This window comes from Dicentrarchus labrax, unplaced genomic scaffold (genome assembly GCF_905237075.1).
Source record: "Dicentrarchus labrax unplaced genomic scaffold, dlabrax2021, whole genome shotgun sequence".
NCBI classification, from domain to species: Eukaryota; Metazoa; Chordata; class Actinopteri; family Moronidae; genus Dicentrarchus; species Dicentrarchus labrax.
Genome location: NW_026136719.1, coordinates 15,004,499 through 15,031,225, shown reverse-complemented (window position 1 = coordinate 15,031,225; position 26,727 = coordinate 15,004,499). Strand labels below are relative to the sequence as shown.

At 38.9% G+C, this 26,727-nt stretch overlaps 1 protein-coding gene and 1 long non-coding RNA gene across 3 annotated transcripts; one reads left to right on the top strand and one right to left on the bottom strand.

The window, feature by feature from the left end:
• Positions 1-215: 215 nt before the first annotated feature.
• ano5b (anoctamin 5b) lies at positions 216-26,634 on the top strand. Of its 2 annotated transcripts, XM_051380297.1 has the most exons (21): positions 216-556; positions 6,621-6,665; positions 11,554-11,615; positions 13,124-13,231; positions 16,297-16,365; positions 16,499-16,783; positions 17,049-17,168; positions 18,066-18,181; positions 18,269-18,403; positions 18,797-18,902; positions 19,664-19,724; positions 20,148-20,299; positions 20,435-20,509; positions 20,610-20,835; positions 21,000-21,178; positions 21,746-21,843; positions 22,702-22,832; positions 23,010-23,215; positions 23,423-23,610; positions 24,087-24,192; positions 24,290-26,634. In XM_051380297.1, exons 1-21 carry the CDS (start codon positions 481-483, stop codon positions 24,512-24,514), a joined length of 2,769 nt encoding a protein of 922 aa, XP_051236257.1. In that variant the 5' UTR covers positions 216-480; the 3' UTR covers positions 24,515-26,634. The 2 variants fall into 2 exon arrangements, with proteins under 2 accessions (XP_051236257.1, XP_051236258.1); XM_051380298.1 differs by lacking the exon at positions 6,621-6,665 and having other exon boundaries at positions 217-556.
• LOC127352133 (uncharacterized) lies at positions 1,188-3,113 on the bottom strand. The gene is made up of 2 exons (XR_007881041.1): positions 1,578-3,113; positions 1,188-1,473 (listed from the first exon to the last, which is right to left on the bottom strand). It is a non-coding gene; the product is annotated as an uncharacterized LOC127352133 (long non-coding RNA).
• Positions 26,635-26,727: the final 93 nt, after the last annotated feature.

Below are 26,727 nucleotides of genomic sequence, written 5' to 3'. Positions count from 1 at the left end.
ACACAGTGGACTCACCACATCAACATCACTCAAAATCCTTTCTTTTAATACCTGCTTAATAGGTTTTTAAAAAAACTCCCATTTTTCTAATCTCTCTCATACACACATCATTAAAACACGCACACACACACACACACACACACACACACACACACACACACACACACACACACACACAGACACACCATTTGGCCGACGGAAAAAAACCGTGCCACTCCCCTTTATGTGTGCCTGGTCTTCTCGGGTAGCTCCAGGGAGCCCAGCAGGGTTCAGCTTCAGCGAGGGTGCGTTTGACTGCAAATATGATCCATTTACCATCCAGCAATCTCAATCGGACTCATTGATTTCCAGCGTGTGATCAGCCGATGCCTGCATGGTGGAGTCTCCATCGAAGGGACTGGATCACAGCGGCATCCTCAACTGCCTTCACCCCCACATTCATGAGAAGGTGAAGCCTTTAGAATAACACCGCCCGCCGCTATGAGACGAATAACGGGAAAGGCGAAGGATGAAACTTTGATCGAGCTGCAGAGCGCCACAGATTCACAGACTGGAGGTAATTAAACTCATTAACTTTTAACGGCCTTTAGGGGTCATGAGGGGGTTTATGTCTTGAGATAAATTATAATATTGTTGTCATGAAAGCTGTTTTACTTCTACTGCTTGTAGCTGAGGAAGATGTCACTGCAATAGGTTGCATGCTATTAACTGATAATCCAATTAAAATAAACCTTTAAAGAATATATTAGAGCATTTTAAAGTCTTATAGCAAATCATAGTCTAGAAATGAAATACATAGGGCTACATGAATGTCAAGCTTAAGCCCTTTCATCAAAAGGTTTTTCTCAATAATAATAATAATAATAATAATTTAATTCAAACAGCAAGACAATGCCAGTTCAAGAAAATGTGAGTGTCACTCTGTTACATGTAGTTTGGTTACTTGCTGTGTGCGTGTTAGGCTAATTAAATAACTTTTATAAAAGTAACTTATTTACATTTTGTGCTTGGTTTCAATTTCGCAGCTCATCACTGAGACTGCGCGTAGTTACGTCATACATGAGCATAAAGCTGGAGAGTTGGGGAGGATTTGGATTAATTAGAGTCATCTCAGTCAGAGTTCAGACCTGTCAAATCCCAGTGGATGCTGCAGCAGGAGGGATAAACCCACCATAAAACAAAAAAAACAACAACAACAGAGGAGTTTATTCTAGCTGATGTGTGTTTGTCATTTTACAGCAAGTGATCCCAGGACAAGCCTGAAGGCAAACAGATAAAAAAGACATCCTGGATGTTTGTGGGATTATTTAGTCTTTTGCTCTGCATGCAGGGATATCCCTTAAAACTTGTGACTGTGGGGCACAGGAAGGTCACACTGCAGGTATTTCCCAAACTGGGGCAGATTTGAATCAGACGTCATCACGGTAAAATCTTAGTAGGCAGAATGTCCCAACTCCAGAAGCATTTTCATCTCTTTTTCAATTGACAAAAGGACAAAATGATCAGAAATGTAGCATGTGATGAAAAAAATACATCCATCCTAATCTTGTATGTGTGTCCACGTCTAACGGGATTACCTCCTCTGAGATGGTCAGGCTTCTTTGCTCAACAGCAAACCACATTCGATGTGAGTGTTTCAGACAGCATGTACACCAGAATCCATCTAGAGGTCAACAGTTTGTCATAGCTTTCAGACATTAGTATGATGGAATTTAAATGGTTTGGTCATTATTTGTTGTTTTCATGTACATAAATCTCAGAGGACACAAGAACATAAGTAAAGATGAACAGTTTCCACTTCCATGGAGCTCCATTTGTCTTAATAGAGGAGGTATGTGGTCTTGTAAGTTCGGCATTGTGTCTCCCATAGCTCCCATTGTATAGACGACATTTCTGTAGTGGATATTAGTGGTTGCATTCTTGCAATTAGTTGAAACGTTAGTTATACATCTACAGCTAAATAGAAAGTGTGGACAAATGGAAAGGCCTCTTTTTGTAGTGACAGACTGATTGCTCCACCACAATGTGAGGCACACTAACAAGTTCTAATTAACAATGCATGAATCCAGAAACTAATTGTTATCACCATTTCTAAGAAAAAAGATTAGTGTGATGTTCAGTAATAAACTGGTGGCACTGAAATGTCTGGCTAACACGGTCTTGGTGCGAACACGCTGATTTTATTAATACTCCATGTCACACTAGCAGAATTCCTCATTCGAACTTGTTTTACCCTCTCGTTGACATTTTAAACTCTGAACTCAAATGTGCAGTTGGTAAACTCGTCTGCTATCTGTAGTCTTAAGTAATTGTGCCATGTCAGAAACGTGCAAGCTGGGAAGCTATGAAATGAAAAGCAAACCACACACGGAGGATCCTTTAAGATACTGGAAGTGCATGGAGCTCACTATCTTTTGACCCCTGCTTGTCCCCTGCATTGGAAAAGTCTGGTGCTCTCCTGATAAGAGCAGTGCTGCGTACTCCTGAAATTTAACAGCTTTTCTTTTCTTTTTTCTTTTATTTTATAGAATCACTGATCTTAACCGACGATCAAATATAGAATAAGTCCAAAGGTCCATTTTAAGCATCATTATGCTGTAATATTTTAGGTGCATCTTAGAACTTTATAATTTAAGGTTTAGTTATAGAAGATATTGATTCTATCATCTTTGCTATAAGGACGTAATCCCATTTCATGTTTTTATTATCCACTTTAAGTGGTCCTGATTACTATATGAAAAGCCACTTAAATTACGTAACCAAGTTCTGAAATCACTTAAAGAAAACTAAAAACCCTCAGAGAGGAGAATGTTTTTTCGTTTTATACTTAGTGTTCTTTGCCAAGCTAGAAATGCAATTGAATATATGATTTCCTAGAGGTCATTTGATATCTTAACATGTATAATAGCACACCTGTATCATAACCGTACATCTGTCTACCTAACAGCAGGATGACATCACCCAGTAGCACTGATAACACAGGATCCCTGACAGACGATTAAGGGATATGAAAAATAGAGCTAATTTTGTCCATCAGAACTAATGTTGAATCTCAGTGTGAGCGAACATAATGAAATCTCAATCAGACTTTTCCATTTGTAAATTCCACACTTGTCAATCTGTTAATCAACGAGTTGTTAAAAAAGACACGTGCCTGTTTATCTCGAGTGAGCTGTAGGTTAATGGACTGTTCTCGTTCTGAAAAGGCTCTTATCAGGACAGACCTTCAGCCGCATGTAAAAGAGGAAACAAAGGAAGAAGAGGAAGTGGTCTGTCCTCACCTTGGTATATGTGTGTTTTCAGTGTATTGCCTCGTTCACAGCTGCCCAAACACTGATTTACAGTCATGACTGGCATCCTACTACCGGACGTACACCAGATGCACTGTGACATTATATACAGTTTGGATGATGGTTGTCTGAACCTAAAACCCCTAAACACTGCTTTTAATTGGGCATGCAATAATTCTTATCAAAGACTCCCCTGTAAAGTAGTCCCAATAGTAATTAGTCATATTTTAAGGAATTTGCTTCCATTTAAGGTGATTTCACTCTGCTATCTGCAGTTCAGCCGATGAAGTCATCTTCCAGTCAGAGGTGAAACAGAGCCAAGGAGTTGCTATGGCAACAGGCCTTGTAATTGTATTACCCCCTTTGATGGAGGTATGATACTAAATAAGACATGGAAAGCAACCCAGATTTTTTTTGTGTGTGTTGTTTTTCTTTTTAGATTAAGATAAAATGTTCTGGTCTAAATTTAAAACACACGACTCCCCTCTGCCTTGACCTATTTGCCTGGCTTTTACAGGGCCAGGAAACACTTAGATGAGGGAAAACAAACACTCTCGTAGGGCATTAAATTATGTTTTATGCATGTGAGCTGTTTATAGAAAATGAGGATCTTTAGGAACTATATTTGTCTTATAGTACACTTCAGAGTTTTCATCATTTCCATCACAGTTTATATGTCTATAAGTGTGATGGAGATGTCTAGTGTATGTGTCAAGTGACTGATGTATAATGTTAACATGATTTAAGTTCATTCTAAGATCCCAACATCCATAAGTTTAGAAATAGAAAGACAAAATAATCTATTCAGTGTCCACTGCAAACAAAGAAGGCCCAAAAACAACTACATCAAGATCTAAGTCAACAAGCAGTAGATAGAAAGAAATGTAATCGAGTGATCCAAACTAGGAGAAGCACAACTTACTGGCGTCAGAAAGTTTACCGATAACACATCGTTGGTATGAGTTTGTAAGCAGGTAGACGGGTCCAAATGGCTGCAGTCCAACTATTTTCCTCTGCTTGGTCGTTAGAGTCTCCAGAATGTGCCTCTTTGGTGTAGATCTCTTGAGCCTTTTCTTCACTTTGAAAACCATGTCCTTGACATAGTATTGCACAAACTTGACAATAATTCCTCTTGGTTTGATTTCAACTAAATTAAAGTTGCCTACTCTGATTTTAAGGCAACAGATAATAGATAAACAAGGATACTTTTACCCTCTCATTCTCACATGAATCATATCAAAAACAAACAACCAGGCCAAAGATTTCATATCATGCAAGTGTAATGGAGATTATACATGTTTGAACATTTGTATTGCACATGTATTTGTAATCATGGTTAATTCTTATTCTTGATGTATAATATAAACTTGTTTTATTTCCTCTTAAGTTTGAATATTTTTGTCTCATGTAATCTTTACCATAGTAAACCCTAGCCCGATTGTTCCCAAAGTGTCATAAATATAACACAAGCGTTCATGGAGTGTACGTGATTAAAAGTCAGTTTAAGGTTTGTCAGTGCAGGGAAATAAAACACATTTGGTCATGTAGCGATATTAGAAACAATGGAGCCTCTGAGAGAGACCGTTCTTCCTGTGGGAACGTTCCCAAAAAACGTGAGGTTGGAGGAGAAGAGAGAAAGTTGCTAATTTGCATAAGTCAGAAAGGTCAGGACAGATAGTGACGCAGGGAGACAGCCCTGGCTACAGAAAGTATCAACAGGACAGAGAGACGAGATAAGACCCTTTAAGGTATAAAAAAGGTAAACAATATCTCTCGGTGTGCACATTATGAACTAACCTCGATTTTGTACCATGCTCCCTCTCGTTCCTCAATGTCCAAGTGGAACAGCAGAATTGCACCAACACACGCAAGAAACCGACTTTCTGTGTCTTTAATCTGTGGTGACCAGTACTTTTTTCTTTAATGATGCCTTCCTCAACAGACTATGGATGATATCATGGTAGTGTTATATATAAACATGGTATTTTTAGTGTGTAATGTTGTGTTTTATGACGATAATACATTATTCCCCTCTAAGTTTGTGGTATTTTTCGCACTGTTCAAGCTTCCCGGGGATTGTCAGGAAGTGGTGATAAGAAAGGAAATGTGTATTCTTCATGACAACACAAGCCGGATGCAAACACAAAAACACTACGCACCCTTCAATTACACCACTTACTAAAAAGACTGTTTACTTATCATGATTCATATGAGATTATATTATATTATATTAATATCAGTTATTTGGTATAATTTTACAGTACCATTTTGAAAATTGATCTTAAACTTTGAAACTGAGTTTTTAAATCTTAGCAAATGTGATTCAACAATCAATATGTGTTATGCCTCATGTATTCACTCTGGCTTTTTTGACTGGAGTAGTTTATGAATTTTTCCTTTTTGCAGATAGTTAGCTGGCTCGACAGGAAATGTTGTTAGAGAGATAGAGAGGATGTCTTGTCATAGAAGACCTAAGCCTGGTACGAGCTCAGGACGTCGTGGTTTCACTGTATCATGGTATGCACCACGCCTGCTTCACTATCAGAAACTCATTATACTCATGTTTTAGTATTACATTTAATATTTCAATCTAATGCTTTACCATTTCATATGTGAGTGCCTGCCACATTTGCCTAATGCACCCTAATAATCAAGACAGGCACTCAGCTTGCCTGATGCTGTAGTGGTTGACTTTCAGTGTGCCTCATTACATTAAAACAGTACATCAATAATTCATATACATCTACACTCAACTCCTGCCTACAGGAGAGTTGTAGGGCAATCTGTGACATGTTTGTATCGCTTCCCTTGAGAAAATATTTAGGTTGTCATCATCCATCGAGCTGTGGTTAGTTTGTCTGGGTTTGTTAAAGTGCGAGGCAAAAAAAACTGGTGTATCTGTTTGAGAGGGGTAAGCAGGGCGGTCTAGCTAAGTGCCAACCTGATGGAAGAGCAACACGAGAGCAGTTATTGGGGCTTTTTTCACAGTACACACCCACACAGCCTGCTTTGAGTCATAGTGAAAAACAATTTGCTTTGTTATTGAATCAATCCATTGCATAAGTTTCTGGTTATACCCACTGCTTGTAGATGCTGTGCTGCAGATGAAAGCCCCTGTCTGATTGGCACAAGTGATAAAACGCTCTGCTGTACTCTTAAGATGTTTATTTTCTCTGCATTGATTCGTGTAAGTAGTGCCCTGGGCATTGTTTTACAAGTGAGACTCTTAGATGTGTTTTGCAGTCAGTCAGAATGCCACAGTACTTTGTATTTCACCTTTCCTGACCTAACCTAACACTAACCTGTGTGTATCTGTCTGTCCTTTCAAAGATGGTTCCGCAGTGTTGACCGCATTCAGGATAAACCTGCACTCAGGTACGGGCAGATCAGAGGCTTTATGTGACGCCTGTCTGTCCGTCCTCTCATCATCATCCTCTCTGCTGTTGCTCTTTTTATCTGCTTGCTCTCTCTTCATGCCGCACTCTCCTCAATAATGGACCGTATGTCTGTCCCTGTGTCTGTTCTGTTAATTCTACTCTGCTTTCCGGTTAGTCTGCTAATCAGACCCAGATCTCTGCGTGTCTGTCTGCTTTTGCTCCTTCTATCTCATCTGCAGAGCCTGGCTCTTGGTAGTGATGTGTCCTGTTTTCATGGAGTGTCAAATCTGCACTGATGCATGCGCTCATATACTGTATAGAGACTGTGTAAATGTGGTAATGTGTAAGGACTGGGTGATATATACATTTGCTATACTGTTTATACTGTGATAACTCTCTCTTCGATAGTTCTAGTATTATGCCATTGTGAGCAATGTTGCAAATCAACAAGCAAGTTTTATTTTATTATTATTTTGCTTTTATATTCCTGTCTTGTTATTATTTCCATGAAGAGTTACTCAATTGGCTTCCCAGATAAAGTATTATATTACTGTTATATGTCTATATCACAAGATACGGTCACATATACCATTACAGAGAATTCTGATCATTATCGTTCACTAGTGTCATGTTCTCAACTGGGGTACAGTGGTGGAAACGTATTGATGTCTTTTACTAAGGCAGAATGAGTGGGATAAAAACAATGTATAGACTGAAATAATAATCCCTTAAAGAAAATAATCCCTCTCACTCATCCTTTATAGAAGTGGTTTCTGTATCTACCCTGTCCTCTGTCTGTATCTTGTTATTTTTCTGTGTTCAGAAAGTCTGGCCGTCATCTTTTGGGGATTGGGTGTTTAGCCCCAAGCCAATAACAGCATGCAAGGTGTGAGGGGGAGGGATTCTATAGAAACGCATCCAAGAAGAAGCCACAAAAATGGCGGACACAGCGCGTGCACCCCTGGTGATGTTTAACCAGGGAGGAGTGGCCCACTTTGAAGTTGACTTTGATGTAGGAGAAACTAAGGTTGTCCTGAAACTTGAAAAAACCCCTATCTAAAGCCAGTGTTTGGATTGTCCTTTCTGGACTACTGTAAAAGCATGCTGGTTCAACATGGCGGCCTCTGTAGAAGAGGACCAGCTCCCTCTTTAGATAAAAACAGCTCATTGTAAAGTTAACGAAAACACAATGATTCTTATTTTCAGGTGATTATACACTAAAAACGTGTCTATGAATATTATACACTGGACCTTTTGAGTAGAAATGCGAAAAGTGTTAGCAGAAAAATGTGCTTACAGTATTAGAAGTACGTTATATTTTGTAAGCTGGTCATATTTTTATACACAGAAGTTTGGTCTTCAAAGTAAATAAAAAGCACAATGTTTCCCTATGAAATGTAGTAGAGTAGAAGTAGGATAAATTACTTAGTGACATTCCAGCTTATGATAGCTTCTTGATTTTGAAAAATATGTATTATGTCTTATGCTTGTGTGTGAGGGTAAATGGGCGTGTGGGTGGCTGAGATATCCTCTTACATCCTCTTGTTGGACAAATACTAGAACCTGGATGTCACTTCAGATTGAGAGATGCAGGTTCCCTTTCATAACATTTGTTTTGATGACTCACTATGGGATACACAGGGGTCGCTCTCCTGCCAGCTACACACGCTGGCATGTACAATCAAAAGTGTGTAGTACTAAATGTACATCTTGCATGTTCTAGGGGCGCAGGAATTAGAGGAGGATTTTCTGTTGGGAATGGAAATTTCATCAGGTTGTAGTGCATTAGGTTTTCAAATGATTCGGCTGGGGAATAGTGGATTTGTTTGCATGGACAGAAAGATAATGCACAGGCTCTTTTTTTTGTTTTGTTTGTGCATGATCAGCACATTCCTCGGTGAACTGATGTAATGGCGCAAGTGGCCTCCTACTCTGATATACTGTAGACCGACTGTATATTACCACCACTGATTAATTTAATTAGTCACTGTGAGGGAGAATTGTCTGACCCTAAATCTGATCACTCCTCCCTGGCCGTTAATGCTCTGGCTCTCGGAAGAGAAGCAGAAATTCTGGACCTGTTGACCATGGGAATATCACTGGGTATCCTGCAGGTTCCCAACTTTAAGAGAAGATTTGAGGAGAAGTGGGGTAAGACAAGAAAAGCTTTGTCCGTGCTTGGGGAGTGGGATTTTTGCATTTTCCTTCTAGAGAACCTTTTACGGATCTTTTACAGAAGATGTATTTGACTTCTACCTCTGCCTGCCAGGTTGATTTTAAAAGGAAGATTGTGTCTTTTCTCATTTTGAGAAGATTATGCGTATTTTATGAAAGGGGCATGGATATTATTAGCTGTTTCCAAGCCTATTTCTAAGTCATTAGATATGGTAGTTGTTTGGAAGCTTCCCAAAAGTGAACAAATACACATAAAGCTGGTATATTTTAGTAGAGCCTTGTTACCGGCACTGACCACAGTGCAGAATGTAATATTTACTGTCGGTGCATGTTCAGGCTGCCTCAAATATACCTAAGGTGGCCTTGCAGCCTATAATTGATTTTGTCCTCAAAAGGGAACATATTGATCTTACACACCAAGATCATATGACTTGTCAAGGAGCGTGGTGGTCAGTATGTGAAAACCATTACATAATATTTTCTGTGGTTTTGGAGGGAGCTTTGCAAAATCTGAAGCACTGAACCTTAGTAAAATCACCAGAGTAATTTTGGCTTTATCTTGAAGGACAGAATTTTTTAACAAGACCTTGAGTTACAGTCTTTGGCCTTGGAGGTTAAAAGACCCGGGTGTTATTAAAAGCAGGGAGGTTTTAATAAAGACAAGAAACAAACAAGATGCATTATGGAGAGTGTAGGGTCCAGAGACTGTACCAGGGATTGAAGGTCAGCATATCTCTGCCTCTGCTGCTTCTATTTTAACCACTGTTTTTTAAATCTGTCTCTTGTCAGTCCCCAAATTTTACAGAAGTGTAAAAAAAAAAAGCTCTTTTAAGGTGATTATCTCAAGTTTCTATGTGAATCTTGTAGCCAGTGCTAAACTCTGTTCTACAGACCAACAATGGTTGGATATACATGTGTTTTGCATGTGGAAAATGTTGGAATCACTATGAAACGATGTAAAACATCTCTATATCCCATAGTAAGACATCAAGATCAAAAGCAAAAAGAAAGAGGCACATCTCACTCATGCTGCTGGTAGAATCGGTGTTTGACATTAGCTCATGGATTTCTGTTGCTGCCATATCAGGGAGCCATGCTTAGCAGCAGCTGACCGTTTGGGACACTAGTTCCCTTTTAGGCGGTGGTTAAAAGTTTCACTCTGATTCAGAGCCAAGCTCTGCGAGCCCACTAGAGGTTACTGGCATATTTTTTTATGTAGTTGGCCTTCTGGTGGCCGGCATGTATCTCAGCTACTGTAAATAGACAGCAGCCGAAGTGAAATTGGGTTCCTTGGGTGGAAAGTGTGTTAGAAAACAGGTTAGAAAAGTAGTTATTTAGTTCATTTCTACACTCAGAAGCCATGGTTGACTGTAGATTTTTTCATGAATGAATAACAGCATTTGTGCCAGCTACTGTATCTCTGCTGTAGTCTACCGTTGCTGTTGAGCTGTATAAAGGGCTGCTCTGCATGCACGACTCCTTCCTCCATTTATTTGTCTCTCTGTGGAAACAGTTATAACCCACTGCTGGCCCTTTGCTTCTGTTTACTCAAGCCAGACTCTGATAACTGGCTGCTCACAGTTGGAGTAAGACCAAAAAAAGTGAAGCAAAAAAGAAAAAAGTGGAAGAAAAAAAACTGTAGAGAATGAAGAGAAATTCAGCTGCACGGTCAACGATGCTTCCCACGAGCCCAGTGGAAAAATCACAGTGTCATATGACCCTTGTACTCTGGAATTAATTTGGTCTGAGTGATACGGCATATTTTCATTCCTTCCTAGTGAGTCTCCAGACCTGTCATTGAGCACCCAGATGGAGACACACACAGCCCCTCTCTCATTGGCTCACACTGCTGCCTGTCAGGTCATTGTGTCTTATCAGAGGTCTTGGTGGCTGCGTTGAAGCTGAAGGAGGCTGGAGCTCTTTGAGTCCTTTGTGTACTGACCGTGATTCATTTAGGGGGAGTTAAGGCTTCTGATACAGCAGCGACCCCAGCCCCGTGGGCCCCTCCCCCGTGGCTGATGTATTCCTGCAGCCTCCCCCACAGGAAGTGCCACTTTCCCACCAGTCAAGAATAAGAGGGGAGCGAGCAGAGCAATGCTACATGAGCACATTCCCTCTGCCAGAGTCTGCCACGCAGGGAGAGGGAGGCACTGCTGGAATGTGGTGTGCCATTGTATTTGAGATGAAGAGGAGAGTGTGTGCTTTTGCCGCTGCCTTTGTGTTCCTCATATGTCCCTCAGCCCCCTATAAATGCTCATCAATATGGCGAGAGTTTGTGTCTGCTGCTGTTGCCAAGACACTGTAGGATTTTTACTGGGCCCTTGTTAGACTGAATTTGTCTGAGATGCACCCGTGGCCATTACAGTTATTGGCTGGCTCATTACTCTTAAAGGGATAGTTTGGTTTTGAGTGAACCTTATTATTATCCTGCATACCACACATCCTGCATGGATATAAACATATCTTAACTTAGCTTAGCTAAATTACTGGATGTCGGTGCGATGAGTACAGAAGAGTATCTGCTCCATTGCTCAAAAGGTTTAATAATGTACTGCCTGCTTGTTATGTAACATTTTTCTACAATATTAAATAAGATATAATATAAAATTCTAATGATGACATTGTTTTTGGAATTATTGTTTTCCCTATTTAAGTGTAGGTCTACAAGACATAATTTTATTTTTCATTTATTTTTTGTATTTGTTTTGCAGATGAAAACGGTGGAAATGGTATTCCATTATCTGAGAGGGTGACACTGCCTGGACATGCAGAAGTAAGTTCCCATCATTAGGAACTGGTTCACACTTGGTTCCCATGTATCTGTGGGTATTTCGACACACTCACAAATTGTCAAGGAAGAACTGTGACAAAAATACACTTTCTTCTATCTAATCTAACTCTTGTATGTCTCTACAGTACAATACATACAGCTAGCAAGCCGGTTAGAATAGCTTAGCTCAGCGTAAAGACTGGAAACAGGGAAAAGTTAGCCTGGCTCTATCTGGTAAAAGAAAATCTGCATAGAAATACCTCTAAAGCTCATAATTAACACATGATATCCATTTGTTTAATCCATAAAAAAAGTTTTCTTTAAAAAAGTTTCTCTGATGGCTTTATGTCAATGGTAAGAGCTCAACTTGATTTCAGTCTTTGTGCTAATAGTAGCTTTACAATTACTGTATTTATTTTGATTTGATCTGTTACAATCCAAAGTCAGCTGTCTTATATAATATTTTCAGCAATCGATAACGGAGGTGGCTTTAAATATTTCCAGATCCTGTTTTTTTTACCACAAAAATATTTATGTCACTGTTTATGTTATGTGTAATTTGTAGGCAGATGACTGACCTTTTGCTGAATCACCGTTCTCATCACTGAGTCACAAGACCTGTGTCTCACAAAGCTCTTTTCATCTCTCTAACAGCAAGACAGAAATAAACTGTCGCTGCTCAAACAGGAACAGTTGTCAGTCTGTTGGGTTTTCAGTGATACAGTGAGGCCAACAAGCAGATGCTTTATCCTTCTTAATAGATAACACTGATTATATTATGTTTCTGTGATGTATGACTAGGGAATGGAACACTTTCCCACCAGTGATATAGTGTCTATTAAGCACTTTTTAATGCCCTCATTAGGTCAGAACATGAACAATAACGAGCAGGGTCCACACCCTTGTTACAGCGAGGTCTGTTAGTGGATGTGAGGGTCTGATAAACAAGCGGGGTGGGGTTCAATAAACTACTGAACATACTGGGTGCTCCACGCCTGACAACAATTTATAGTATAGCTCTTTGTCACACTTTCTTTTTTAACACTTATATAGAGCTTTATATAATATTACCAACTAGTTGTTCTCTGCCTTCGGATATGTGTTTTTCTGGCCTGCAAACACCAACATCATAAAATCCAACTGGACCTTTGTTTACGTCATAGTTGTTCATTTTTTGAATGTTTTTTTAACATTCACAATCTATAACTCTAGCCATATCTTACACGTGGCTCCTTTAAGACTGACTGAAATAAAGAAGTTGATATAGAACATGTAGAGCACATTTCTCCTCCACCATCAACTATTTTTATATAATGATAGGCTGTGATTGTACAGTGTCCAAAATGTCCTGTTTTAATGTGGTTTTTCTACAGTCATCGTGGCACTTTTCTAGTGCACTGGCAGTATCTGTTGTTCAAGTATTGCGTGTTCCCAGTATTTCATGTCCGTTTACTTTCACTTCCCATCAGAAAGCTTTAAGTGTTATCTTGTGCCTGTTGTTTCTCCTTCAGACAGACAAGCTACAACCAAACAAAGACACCGTGTTCTTCAGGGATGGAGTTCGAAGAATAGACTTTGTGTTGTCTTATGTAGATGACAAAGATGGAGAAAAGAAACAGGTAAAGCCTTGGACAATGACTACATGACTTTCAGAGTCATCAGATCGCTGTACTGTTCACACTACACAACTATCGGTCTTATATCAGGAGTCCTGATGTCATAGTATTCACACTATGTGACTTATCAGCAACAGGGGGTCCAACAGTCACAACATCTTGCCCAAGCAGGCTGTCTGGTTTCCTAACTACGTTTCATCATGATTATTTAGGAAAGTATTTTAAAACACACACAAAGGGCAACCATTTACAGCATGTTGCCATTAGAAACTGAGTGCAATAAGCTGATAATTAGCCTGATCAGCCAACATCAGTAATCAATACACACATTATTAAACCATTAATCAAACTAATAGCTAACAGCTATCAACGTCAGAGAACCTTATCATACTATAGCAGTTATAGCAGGGTCTGTCCTAGGTTTCTGCCTTTTAACAGGCAGTTTTTCCTTGCCCTTGTTGCCAAGTGCTTGCTCATGGTGGTACTGTTGGGTCTCTGTAATTAATGTTTTAAAGAGTTCGGTCTAGACCTGCTCTATTTGAAAAGTGTCCTGAGGTAACTTCTGTTATGAATTGGCGCTATACAAATAAAATTGAATTGAATTGAATTGAGTTGCCCAGTGTTTCTGTTACTGTGGCAAATTGTTAAAATCGAATTAGCAATTTTAATTAAACTAAAAGTTTCCTGCACCAAACTCCTTTTAAGAAATATTACATAATAACAATTCCTCACATGTTCATAACAACATAAACAACACTAAGGGGCGTCATATGTCGACAGCCTTCTTGTCAATTTGGCATCAATAAAATCCATAAAGATTAACTGTATTTGTGTGACCGGCTGTAGCTCGTTGCATACAACACGACCAGATGTATAGCCTGCTACATTTTCTTGGGGCGTCGCACGTCAAATCTTTGATCAGTTTACACATGAAATTCCTCATGGTAGCGATTTGTCTCTGATCTGGGGACATTTGGCTCCCAAAACAGTTGGCAAGTGACAAAATTAGGGCTAAAAGCATGTAGTTTGAACTCGGCTTAAGTGCAACAGAGAAGTTGCCGTTAGTTGACTACTCAGCATTTTACAGTGTACCCAGTGACTAACTGTGGTACTGTTGTTACACAATTTATATCCACAACAGGAATACATGGTCCAAAAAAAGGAAGTGAGATTCAGATTATGTATTTTCCATAGATACATGACATTTGTGACCTGAAGCAATTATTGAAATGAACAGATTTTAAATATTTTCCCTGTGTGTAACAGAGTAAGAACTTAGTAGAAACATACCAATTATGTCACATTTTTACAATTTTAAAGCGACTATAATAATAATATTTGAGAACTATTTATCACAGTGTGACAACATGAAGGGGGTCGCTCGTAGTGTAGCAGTGCAGTCGACAACTTTACTGCTTCGTTTCAAGTCTCGCCGCTGTTAATAATTAATTAATTAATTAATATTTTTTTCAGCTCAGCATTCAGCTGTTGTCACTGAAAATACTTTAAAAATCCACTGAACGCTACCTGCTCAGCAGCAACTGGCAGATAGACACAGTTAACGACTAGCTGGTGAACGCGAAGGAACATTCAGCCGCTAAAGATATTTTCCTGAGGAGTTGATAGAGGCCAAAAACTGATGTAAAAATTCACTTTTTGGTAACAAGCATCAGATCACACTCGTTAATGACAGATATCCAATATTGAAGGACTAGTGCCAAAAGAAAAAACTAGATTTTTCATCCTTAATTCTTATTAACTTCTTTGTATAATTACTGTCTGGCTCTTTACTATTTTACTACTCTTGTGGACTTCTTCCATGGGTGATATTTTGTTTCTTCCTAGCATGAATCACAATGTATCCAATTTGACAGCCAGTCTATACTTCTGTGAATGCAGTTTCCTTGTTATTCCCTGTTACTTTACTAATTTTTTTATAAACTTTTGGTCTAACTTTTGTTCATGGAACTTCATTGTTTCCTGAATTGATCACTATAATTGAATTTGTCGTCCATTACGATGTCCACAGTTTCACAGTTGCTTCCATTGAAGACTTCAATGGCCAACTCCTTATCTTTAACCTTTGTTTGAAGTGTTGGCTCTCTGCATAGCTGTGCACCAACATGCATTGTAAAGGGCTGTTAAAAGTCTTCCTATTTTTAAGTATGTTATAGCTACATCATCATAAGAATATCTGTCCTGGACTTCAATTGAAGTGCCACATTTTTATTCTTATGTATCCAGGGAGATTGTGCTAACTTTCACAGATACACAGCTGGGAACTGCACATTACCACAACAGTACCACAACAGATTACACTGTGCTCATAAGTTTAAACGTTATGTTAGTGTTTCTGAAAAGGCAGCCCTTTGTTACTATAGATAGCTTGCCTATGAACATGTGACATGCAACCTTTGAAAATTGCTTGAAATAGTAGTGTGTGTTTGTGTGTGTATGTTTAAGACTCAACTTTTCTAACATCAGCGTTAATATCTGTTTATTTTGTTTATCTATTCAATCTTAATTGAATGTGTATTTAAAAGGTTTCATGTAATTTTAAAAGCACTTAATGTACTAAAGGTTGGTATAGGTGTTATCGGTATATTATCATACGGCCAGTTCGCACTACATTTTCTTTCCAGGGTCATCCTTCTTCCACTTCAAATTTGGCAGCGTTACATCTAAAACATAAATGTGCTCCCCTGTGCCACCCAAATATCTAACTAGGTCAGTGTCTATTGATAGGGACATTAACTGTCCCCTAAATCCATTTGGAAGTTATTAGTAGTAGTAGTTGTGAAACTTCATGGCCATTATCACACCCACTTCATGCCTCCTGTTTGACCAGTCTCCATTTGTTTGAGTTTAAGATATAACCTGAAAAACAAACAGTCAATGGGAATGAACTTCAAAAAGGCCTCATCTTAAAGAGACAAGTTGTTGTTGTTTAACCTCAGACAGGGGCTTTGTTAAATGTTTCTAAGCATGGATGGTTAAAGGAGAAAACATGTTAAGACTGTATGAGTTTGTGTGGCTCTTATGCTTGCGGTTTGTGTAATTATCCACAGGAAAGGAGGAGGGAGTTTGAGGCCAACCTTGAGAAAGCAGGACTGGAGCTGGAGACAGACGACAAATCGGTGAGAAATTCAACCACAGAGTAGCTGCACCACCTAGTGGACAGCTTGCTATGGCACGCCATATTCTACAGAAAAAATATAGATATATAATATAGCTAATTTTTTTTGTCCTGTCTTCTGTCTGTACTATCAGGACTCCAAGGACCAAAAGACATATTTCCTAAAGATTCATGCTCCATGGGAAGTACTGGCTACCTATGCTGATGTCTTAAAGATCAAAGTTCCCTTCAAGGAGAGCGATATCCCCCATGGTCAGGATGTCCCCCTGGAGTGGCTCTCACATCCTTTCCGTCTGCCAGAGCACATCATGCGGCCACAGCCTGATTACTTTACCTACCCCTTCGACAAGACCAAGACAGACTTCTTCCTCATCACTGACAAGGATACTTTCTTCCCGCCTTCCACAAGAAACAGAATTGTGAATATTTATTTTTTAAAATCAGAATTCACTTCTTAAATCGTAAATATGTGTTCTTTCTAATACTTTAGTATTTATTAATGATCAGTCTCAGGCTGACTGTAGAAGACTTTGTAGAGATGTTTGCCTGTTTTCAGGTGTTTTACTCGGCACTGTTCGTAACTGCTTGCACAACAATGAAGCAAAATATGAAATGAATTTAGCTCAAAAGTTCCTACAAATCCAAATCCCTTAATCTCTTGTTAAATCCCTTCCTTGCTATTAGGTGTTCTACATCCTGGCTCGTTGTCCGTACTACAAAGAGGGTCGGAAAGATAAAGACAAGACGGGAATCAAGCGACTACTCAGCAACGGGACGTACACGGCAGCTTTCCCACTACATGATGTAAGACACACACAAGAAAGAACATAAATATGCAAATGTTAAGTACATTTACTCAAGTAAAATACAACTTTTAGATACTGGCAATTTACTTTAGGACTTTTTACAGATACATCATTACAGGGGGAGAAAACTGTATCTCACTACTATATCTATCTGTACTTCTTGCGGGTTGAGACTGCAACGTACAAGATTTATGATATGATGCTGGGAATATACGTAACCCAAATCCATATTAAATACTTGGCAACACACAACATTAAAATGCTGCTTGTATTTTAACACAAAACACACTGTCAGTAAAATTAGCATATTTGACTGTTAATGCATTTTGTACTACTACCACTGTCACTTATATAAAAAAGTGGTTCCGTAGTAATTAGTGTAGTGTAGTAGTCAATTGGACATTGAATGCAGGACCTGATTACTTTTATTTCAAGTACATTTGTATAACTTGTTTGTGTATTTCCCTGTTACAGAGCACTGATATTTTAATCAGCATAGCGTCAACCTCAGGACTCATTTTCCATCATATTGGTAGTTTATTTGTTCCTAAATAATGAAAAATATGTAGCACAAAGTTACATCTTTTCTTCTTTTCTCTTCAAGGAAAATGTGAAAAACTAAATATATAATAAAAAGAGACAGGTTTATTCACTTTCTTGTTTCATTCTGTCGTTCATGCTCCCAGGTCGTCATATTTGATGACCTGGGAGCATGAACGCCACCTGTTGTGTTGTGTAGCTCCCTCTGGGCCACTTTGTTTGTTTCTCATTTCCCATAATCCAAAGCTGCAGTATTTGACTCTCATCTATCCTTCTCTAGAATGACTGACCCCGCCCTAATTTCTAAAGATCTTTCACTCAGCAGCCCATGATGCATTGTTTCCTTTACTTTCAGTGCCGATATTGGAAAAGGGCAAGAAATGCGGAATGTGAGAGTGAGCGCTACAACTTGTACAACCACTGGGCCAGGTTTCTCTGCTTTTACAAAGAGCAACCTCTTAACCTCATCAGGTAAACAAGCAACACCTGAAGACTGTAATCTTTTGTTTGAAGTCACTCAATATTTATTTTAAAATGTTGTGTTTGATTGTGTGATAGAAAGTACTATGGGGAAAAAATTGGGATCTACTTTGCCTGGCTGGGCTTCTACACAGAGATGCTGTTCTTTGCAGCCGTCATGGGAGTTATATGTTTCACCTATGGTGTGCTCAGTTATGATGACAACATATCAAGGTTAGTACCACCAGAGGGCATCAGGGAGCTGATAATCATATGATAAGTATATGGGCATCTGACTATTCCACCCATATGTGATCTATATATGACCCCCAAAACCATGGGCATAAAGATCCAGGATGTTGGAACCTGGGTGCAGGGATTTCCTCCCATGGCTCACAGTCTGCACACAATCTGTGTCTTATATTGTTATAAATAATATTGTATGCTGTTGCAAAAGACAGAGGTATCCACATACTTTTGGCCATATGCTTGACAGACTGATTTCAATTTTTGTGTTGAGAACTGGATGCTAGATAGATATAATGTTTTTTTTAACTGACAAGTTTCAAGAAATACTGTATTTAATAAAAAAATAATAATAATTATTATAATTTTTTCTCCTTCCAGCAAAGAAATATGTGACGCTGATATTGGAGGCAGTATTGTGATGTGTCCACTTTGTGATAAAAAGTGTCCTTTCTGGAGGCTCAACTCAACCTGTCTCTCATCCTGGGTAAAACATTACACTTAAAGCCATAATATGCAGTATTTGTCTGTTGCTGTTTGTAAAAGCACCAATTAAAGTTCTCACCAGCTTAACTGAGCCACAGAGCTCACCTTTGCTCGAGATCCAAAGAGAATGAACGAGGAGAGGGAGTGATGTTAGTGATAACAGCAAATCAGAGAAGTAAAATGTTAGTTTCTAATTGTTTTGCAAGTGGTTACGTACGAAAGCACAAATCATTTTGGGAGTTTGTGTGAATGCAGCTGAAGCATCGCTAAAGCAACTGCAACTCGTAATGCATCAATGACACAGACAGGGAGCAGAGGAAAGAGATGAATTGAGACAGCGATGTAACATGGTCACTGCCTGGTCATTGTTATACAGTCCTGACCACAAACCCTGCACGCTGACAGAAGGCTGATGACAAGAAACGTCTCACACACAACTAAATAGTAAAGTACAGGCAGAGGGCAGATACAGACACCACCACTCACTTCTAGTGGGTCATAAGTGACGATTGAAAGAGATAATGTTTGTTTGTCTGCATAGTAAGCCTTTAATAAGTTAATTCAGCACCATTCAAATACAACAATTACTTAAAACTATATAAAAGCTTGAATTTCATAACATAAGTGTGTGAAATAAGTAATTTACTCAAATATAGGCAGTAAATTGTATCCTGCTGAGTCAGCAGTATGTCATCCTGTTTATGCTCAGCGTGTCTTCTGCTTCTCTGAGGAACTTATTCTTTTCCATATTCTGTCTTCCAGCAATCCCATCTGTTTGATAATGAGGGAACGATATTCTTTGCCATATTTATGGGGATTTGGGGTAAGTGTCAGTCGATGCCTGTCTTTGTGTGTTTAACCTGTGTACGAGATCCAATTTGGTCCCTCTCTTGTGAGACAGATTTTCACAGTTAAAGCCTTTTCACACTGAAGCACCAACATTTGTCCATACTGTTTCAGCCCAGAGCAACTTGCCAGCACAATTATCTTGTTATGTTCTAAGCAGTCATAGCTTGCCCAGCACACTGTAGGCCAAGGAGAATCATGGCACAGCTGAAACTCATTAAACTCCTAAAACCCAACACAGGCACTCTGTTTTTAGTCAGTGCAAAGGCCAATAATGTCGTAAAAGATCAGTCCAGTAAACACACCTGTACAAAGACTCAAATGTTCTCAGATTCTATTTGTTAGATGTGACTCCCAAACTAAGATTTTACAATGTTTTCTTTCTCCATGTATTTGGCAGTAACTCTGTTTTTGGAGTTCTGGAAACGGCGTCAAGCTCGACTGGAGTACGAGTGGGATTTGGTGGACTTTGAAGAGGAACAGCAACAGCTTCAAATCAGGCCAGAGTTCGAGATCCGCTGCACTAACAGGAGACTCAACAAGATCACTCAGGTGCTTCGAAGCCTTAATTCAAACATGGAAATAAACATGACACATATTATGTACGCTGTGGGTCACAAATAACAACAACAACATGGCTACTTTAAAAACAATCAGTTCCAATAATATTAACTACTAATTTTTCAGGAAATGGAGCCGTATCTCCCCGTCACCAGCAAATGTGCCCGCTTCTGCCTCTCAGCAGCCACTGTTATATTCTGGGTAACTCAATGTTTGTGTATACGTGTGTGTGTGAGGTATATACAATAATGCATAGTTTCCCAGAGTCAACAGCTTTTCATGTGTGTGCGCTCCTCTACAGATTTCTCTGATATTGGCCTGTATTATTGGGGTCATAGCATACAGGCTGGCTGTGTATGCTGCCTTTGCAAGTATCATTAAAGACCCTATGAGGAAGATCCAAGTGGTGGGCAGATTCATCACTCCACAGCTAGCGACTTCAGTCACTGCCTCCTGCATCAACTTTGTCATCATCATGATCCTCAACTTCTTTTATGAGAGGGTGGCCATTTGGATCACTGATATGGGTATAAAGAGATTTAATCTGACATTAACTGTATCAAATACACAAGAATTTGTTTCATCATTTTGTCTTTTCATATTCAAAAAACACGGAACATACACCGTTAACAGATTGCACTGATCTACTATCTGCTGTTTGACCATAATCTTCTCTGTTCGCTTTCTTCAGAAATACCAAAGACCCACCTCGAGTATGAGAACAGGTTGACCATGAAGATGTTCCTGTTCCAGTTTGTCAACTACTACTCCTCGTGCTTCTATGTGGCCTTCTTCAAAGGCAAATTTGTGGGTCATCCTGGTAAATACTCATATATGTTTGGAAAACGGAGCAAACTGAGGAACGAGGAGGTGAGTTTTTCTTCCCCTTTATTGCACTTAACTGAAACACTTAAAGGTCCAGTGTGTAACATTTAGGAGGCTCTTTTGGCAGAAATGAAATATAATATTCACAGGTATGTTTTCATAAGTTTATAATCACCTGAATATAGGAATGACTATGTTTTCATGACCTTAGAATGAGCCATTTTCATCTACAGACGTCGGAGGTCTGCCATGTTGATCCGCCATGTTTCTACAGTTGCCCAGAAGGGACAAACCAAACACTGGCTCCAGATTGGGGAGGTTTTTTATGTTTTTCGCAGCCACTGTAGTTTTTCTTCGTGCTTGGAAGGGGACGGTGAAGTGTTGGAGTTGTAATCTGCATCTACAGTACAACGCCAGATGCCACTAAATCCAACACACTGGACCTTTAAAATACAATGTTGGTTACTTCATGTATTACATTTAGATTCATTCATACAGGTTCATACCTTTCCCCTTACATTTTTTTAGGACAGCTGTATAATCTGGTGTACCAATAGGAAATGCTTTAAATAACAGTGTGTTATATAAACTAAAAACCTCTTGCTGTCCTAGTGTGACCCTGGAGGCTGTCTGATTGAGCTGACCACACAGCTGGTGATTGTTATGGCAGGAAAACAACTATGGGGGAACATTCAGGAAGCTCTGCTGCCGTGAGTCCATCAATTCTTTGTCCTCCACCCAGTCTTAGTTATTCACCTCAGTGAGTAATTAACAATAAGCCACAACAAGAGAATAATTTTCAGTTAAGGCTTTTATTGAACAGTTTGCATGTTGCCGATCTCTATTGCATTAATTGTTTTCATTATTTTTACAAGATCAACATGTTGTGTGCACAAGTTATCATCAAGTGGGTGCATGTAGAATTAGTATCAATTTATATAATTTCCTACTACACAGCTTTCCCACTTCAGATTCATACACCTCAGATTCACCTCGGGATTTACATTCAATAAAATGTTTGCTGCTCTACCTCAATAACACAGTTTATTAAACAATACGTTTTGAAAAAAGAAGGGATACACAGAATTAGACCATGTCTGACTTTACCCATGTTACATGTTCATGGAGAAGATTTACAAGTTAGATTAATGCTTGTGTATTTCCAAGAAAAAGACCTTACTAGCCAAGCTGAATCCTGAGCGTTCAACACACAGATGGCAACAACTTTAGAGAAGACAGCATCAAATGACAGCATATCAGGCTCATACTGTATATGACAAGTTAGAACATTCTGGTGTTTGTAATGTAACTTATGGTGTAAAATAATTTGAACGAATGTCAATAAAACAAGCAGTGACCCAAAAGTTGGAGATGTTTATAGAAGATATAGAATTAGAAATGCAGCAGCTACTCAGCCAATGAGCCAACAGACTGAAACTATTAACATTGTTGTTACTGTGCTGCTGGTGTCACCTCTCTCTGGAAATGTCTTGTTGCCTTTATGCAAATCCAGACTTCAGGTCTCAGCAGTTTGATGTCTGTTTCCCTTTTCATGGGCTTCTTGATAGGTTGATGCGTAACTGGTGGAGTAGCAGAAAGGGACGGCACAATCCTGAGAACCATTACAGCCGCTGGGAGCAGGATCACGTCCTACAGAACTTCACTCAGCTGGGATTGTTCTATGAGTACCTGGAGATGGGTGAGATACTTGGCTGACCTTGTTTATAAGATTAATAACTGTACAATATATATATATATATATATCACTAATCACTTTTCTGAGACAACAGCTGTCTTCTTTACTATCCATAAATTACATGTTCCACTATTTTTTTTATCATTAACTCTCCCTGTCTGCTCTGCTTTGTCATTTCAGTGGTCCAGTTTGGTTTCATCACTTTGTTTGTGGCATCTTTCCCCTTGGCTCCCCTCCTGGCTCTGTTCAACAACATCCTAGAGATCAGGGTGGACGCCTGGAAGTTCACCACCCAGTTTAGACGACCAGTGGCATCCAAGGCCCGAAACATCGGAGCGTGGCAAGAAATCCTCAACGCAGTGGCCATTTTATCTGTTGTTACCAATGTGGGTATCATATGTGTAGTAGTGTATGAGTATGTTTATCAGTAACAGTCAGTGAGATTTTTTTTGCCTAATTTGTGCTAAATTGTATATTTTCCTGGATTATAAATTGTAGTGCTGTGAATAACCTAAAAATGACCTGATCAAATGAAAATAACCATTTTTTACAGCAGTTTCACTGAAAGCCTTTTGTTCTTACTTTTGTCCTAGGCTTTCATAATGGCGTTCACCTCAGACATGATCCCCCGCATGGTCTACCTGTATGCCTATGGTAAAGGAGCCAGCATGAGGGGCTATGTTAACAACAGCCTGTCAATATACAACATCTCACGGATATCTGAGGAAAACATGCCGGACACACAAGACTACTGGTTTGATAACTCTACTACCACCTGCAGGTATTAGAGCTTAAAGAGCTTGTTATGCATCTGGTTGATTTAAAGCATTAATCAATATTTTTAGATGAACAACTGGTCAAATCACTATGTGTCATGTGAAAGGGGGGTCACTTATAGTGACAAACTCACAGAAAATTCTCACCAGACTCTGTTGTTCTCCTCAGGTGTATAGAGCGTTTTATCATCTTTCAAGTTATTGTTTTGGTTTCATAGCCTGCAACAACACTGTTTTGATTCAGTCTGACAGGTCTCATAGCGTTGTTTCCAGGCTGCAGCAGGCATTTTGTTTTCAGCAAAAAAAGCTCTGATAAACCTACTGTAAAACAAACAAACAAAGTTAGCAACTAGCTGGTGAACCAAAAACAGAGCTAAAGAAGAATGAATATTGGGCTAAAAATTAAAATTGCACCCAAAACACAACAACATTAATTGAATCAAACATTACTGATTTTATGATGCCCCTCTTCTTGTTGTAGATACCGTGACTACCGTTACCCTCCAGGCCATGAGAGGGAGTACAATCACACCATGCAGTTCTGGCACATCCTGGCAGCCAAAATGGCCTTCATTATAATCATGGAAGTAAGACAACTCAGCTTTTCCTCCCTCTCCTTACATAAAAAAATTAATTTTCAGAATTAATGTAGGAAACTGATTATATCTTTTACCAAATCTGCAGCATGTGGTCTTTGTGGTGAAGTTCTTCGTGGCGTGGATGATCCCAGACGTCCCGTCAGATGTTAAGGCGCGGATTAAACGAGAACGCTACCTGATTCAAGAGTACCTGCACAACTACGAGGTGGAGAGGCTCAAACTCCAGCTGAGTGCCAGTTTCATGACAGAGCCACCGTCAGAAACGTCCTTAGTGGCAGACAAGCATGAAGTGTTGTCTGAGTGCCTGTAGCTTCTGCTCCACACTTCCAACTAACCAAGCCAAGAATGGACATGCCTGGGAACTGAGAACATCCACATACAAGGGCTCTTGTCTTTTGGATAAAAACGCTATTATCTTTTCCTTTTCTGAATGGACTCCTGTGTTAGCATCTATAGCGAGGCATCAGGAAAGAATGCAGTGCAACATCTTTGCTTACAATCAGCTCCTTGAGTGGAAGAAAAATTTCTGTGCCAAAAAACAAACAGCTTGAAGGTGTTGGTAATGGAAAATAATAGCAAAGAGTAAAACGATTGTATCTACTGCTTGTACCATTCCCCATGTAATGCCTTCTAACTCTCCATTTATCATGAGAATAATCTCTGTGTGTGCTAACAGAGTCAACGTCTGTGGTGTTGAACATGTGACATTATGTGTAATTTCCCTTTAAAGAATTGGTTTTGATATCACCTATTTAATTTTCTGCATGTGATTCTTCTAATGAGAATACAAGATGAAGGACTCGACTGTTTAGACAGGAAGATACTGAATGCGTCAACTGTAAAAATGTTTGAATGGTAATTGTTGTTGGTTAAAAAAAAAATATCATTTTAGGAATATATGTTATACGTCATTTATGTTTTTCTGCCATTTAAGTATGTAGAAAACACTCAAATTCTCATGAATCTTAAATATATCTAATACAAAACACATCTATATATTTAAAAATTAATAGGCGGTGCTTATTCTTCAGACAGCTTCACTATATTTCTTTTAATGTTTTTTTTTTATTGGTAGCTACCTAATGTTCTGATCTGTAGCTGGGCTATAAGATTGGCAGCTTAGTTATTGTGAGTGTTTTTCGTTTGGAGTAAAGCTCTTATAAGCTGTGCATTTGAGAACCAAGTACCTCCCTCGTACTGCAATTACACTGTTCCACCCTGAGTTAGGGACTGCACCAGTAATAGCAGCTGCAGACTCATGTTTTTCCAACTTGCTGCGGGACCAATTATAAGATTTCTATCATAAAATAAAACAACTACATGTTAAAAATGTTGGAAGATCTCTTGACAGATATTCTGTTTTAGGACAGATTTGTGCACCGGAGTCGCTCATGTGTCGGCTTCACCCCTCCTTGTGTTACACGTAGATAATTAATGGCCTATATATCTGTTTCACATTATTGGTGTCTCCATATAGTATTGACATAAACAATCGTATGCTTCATTGCAGAGATATACAGAAAGAAGAACTGCTTGTACCTTGGTGGGGATACACGAGAGTGAGGATTTGCTGTAGATATAGAGAATATGTTATCTATTTAAATGGGTTGTAGTGCAATTAATTTATTGATCTGCTTCTGCTCTGTCTGTTATTTCAGTTACTTCATAATCCTCTTTTTTAAGATCTTTTAATAAATTTACTGCAGCACCTAATTTCTTATTTTGTATCACATCATCATAAATGACTATCAAGCAGTGTTAGTTCAGAGTTCTCTTCAAATACACTTAATAGTTACTATTAATTACTAATTTGTCAAAGGACCAGAGAAGGAAAATGCTCCTTCTACACATTCTGTGGGAGACAAACGCCATCAGGCATTTATCAGATACAGTACCGTTTTTTAAATGTTCTTAAGCCTAACACGCATTTAGATATTTGTGTTTATAATGAAACCGATTTGTAATTTACACTGTAAATTATGCATTTGTGATTTCAGCTATCAGTAAATTATATTTGACAGTGAAAAACTAGGCCTGGCTCACTCAAATCTCAGGATGAAAACATCTTCTAATGTTTGTTGAGCATCACTTGTTGATACACTATGCAGATGTCAGACATGCAGAGGGTTAGAGCATGACCCTGCAAGGTGCATGATGTTACTTCTCAACAAACAAATGCCTTAAACGTCTGTGTTTACTTGTTTTTGGATGATTTTGTAAAGAGAATATTTCCTATCTGAATTCATAACCTGTTTCATATCATCTGTTGCTGCTGCTCGTCGTTGCAAAGTAGTAGTAGTTTTGTCTGGTTTGATGGCATGAATTTCTGTTATGTTACTATTTAGTCAGTTACATTCTAAGTTCAGTGTAGCCTATTGTACAGAAATAAAGTAAAGCTGTTGTTATTTGCAATAAATGAAGAAATAACTACTTTCAGTGTGAGTCTTTGCACATATCTTATACAACACCATAAAAACAGGTAACAATGTCAAAATGTCTACCTCAGTTGTGTTTATACTTGCC

Bases quoted from the DNA above. Each gene is read 5' to 3' on its own strand.
- ano5b (XM_051380297.1), top strand. From the start codon at position 481: ATGAGACGAATAACGGGAAAGGCGAAGGATGAAACTTTGATCGAGCTG. The intron at 11,616-13,123 runs GTAAGTTCCCAT...TTTCTCCTTCAG, and splicing joins CACTGCCTGGACATGCAGAA to ACAGACAAGCTACAACCAAA. The intron at 22,833-23,009 runs GTGAGATACTTG...TTGTCATTTCAG, and splicing joins CTATGAGTACCTGGAGATGG to TGGTCCAGTTTGGTTTCATC.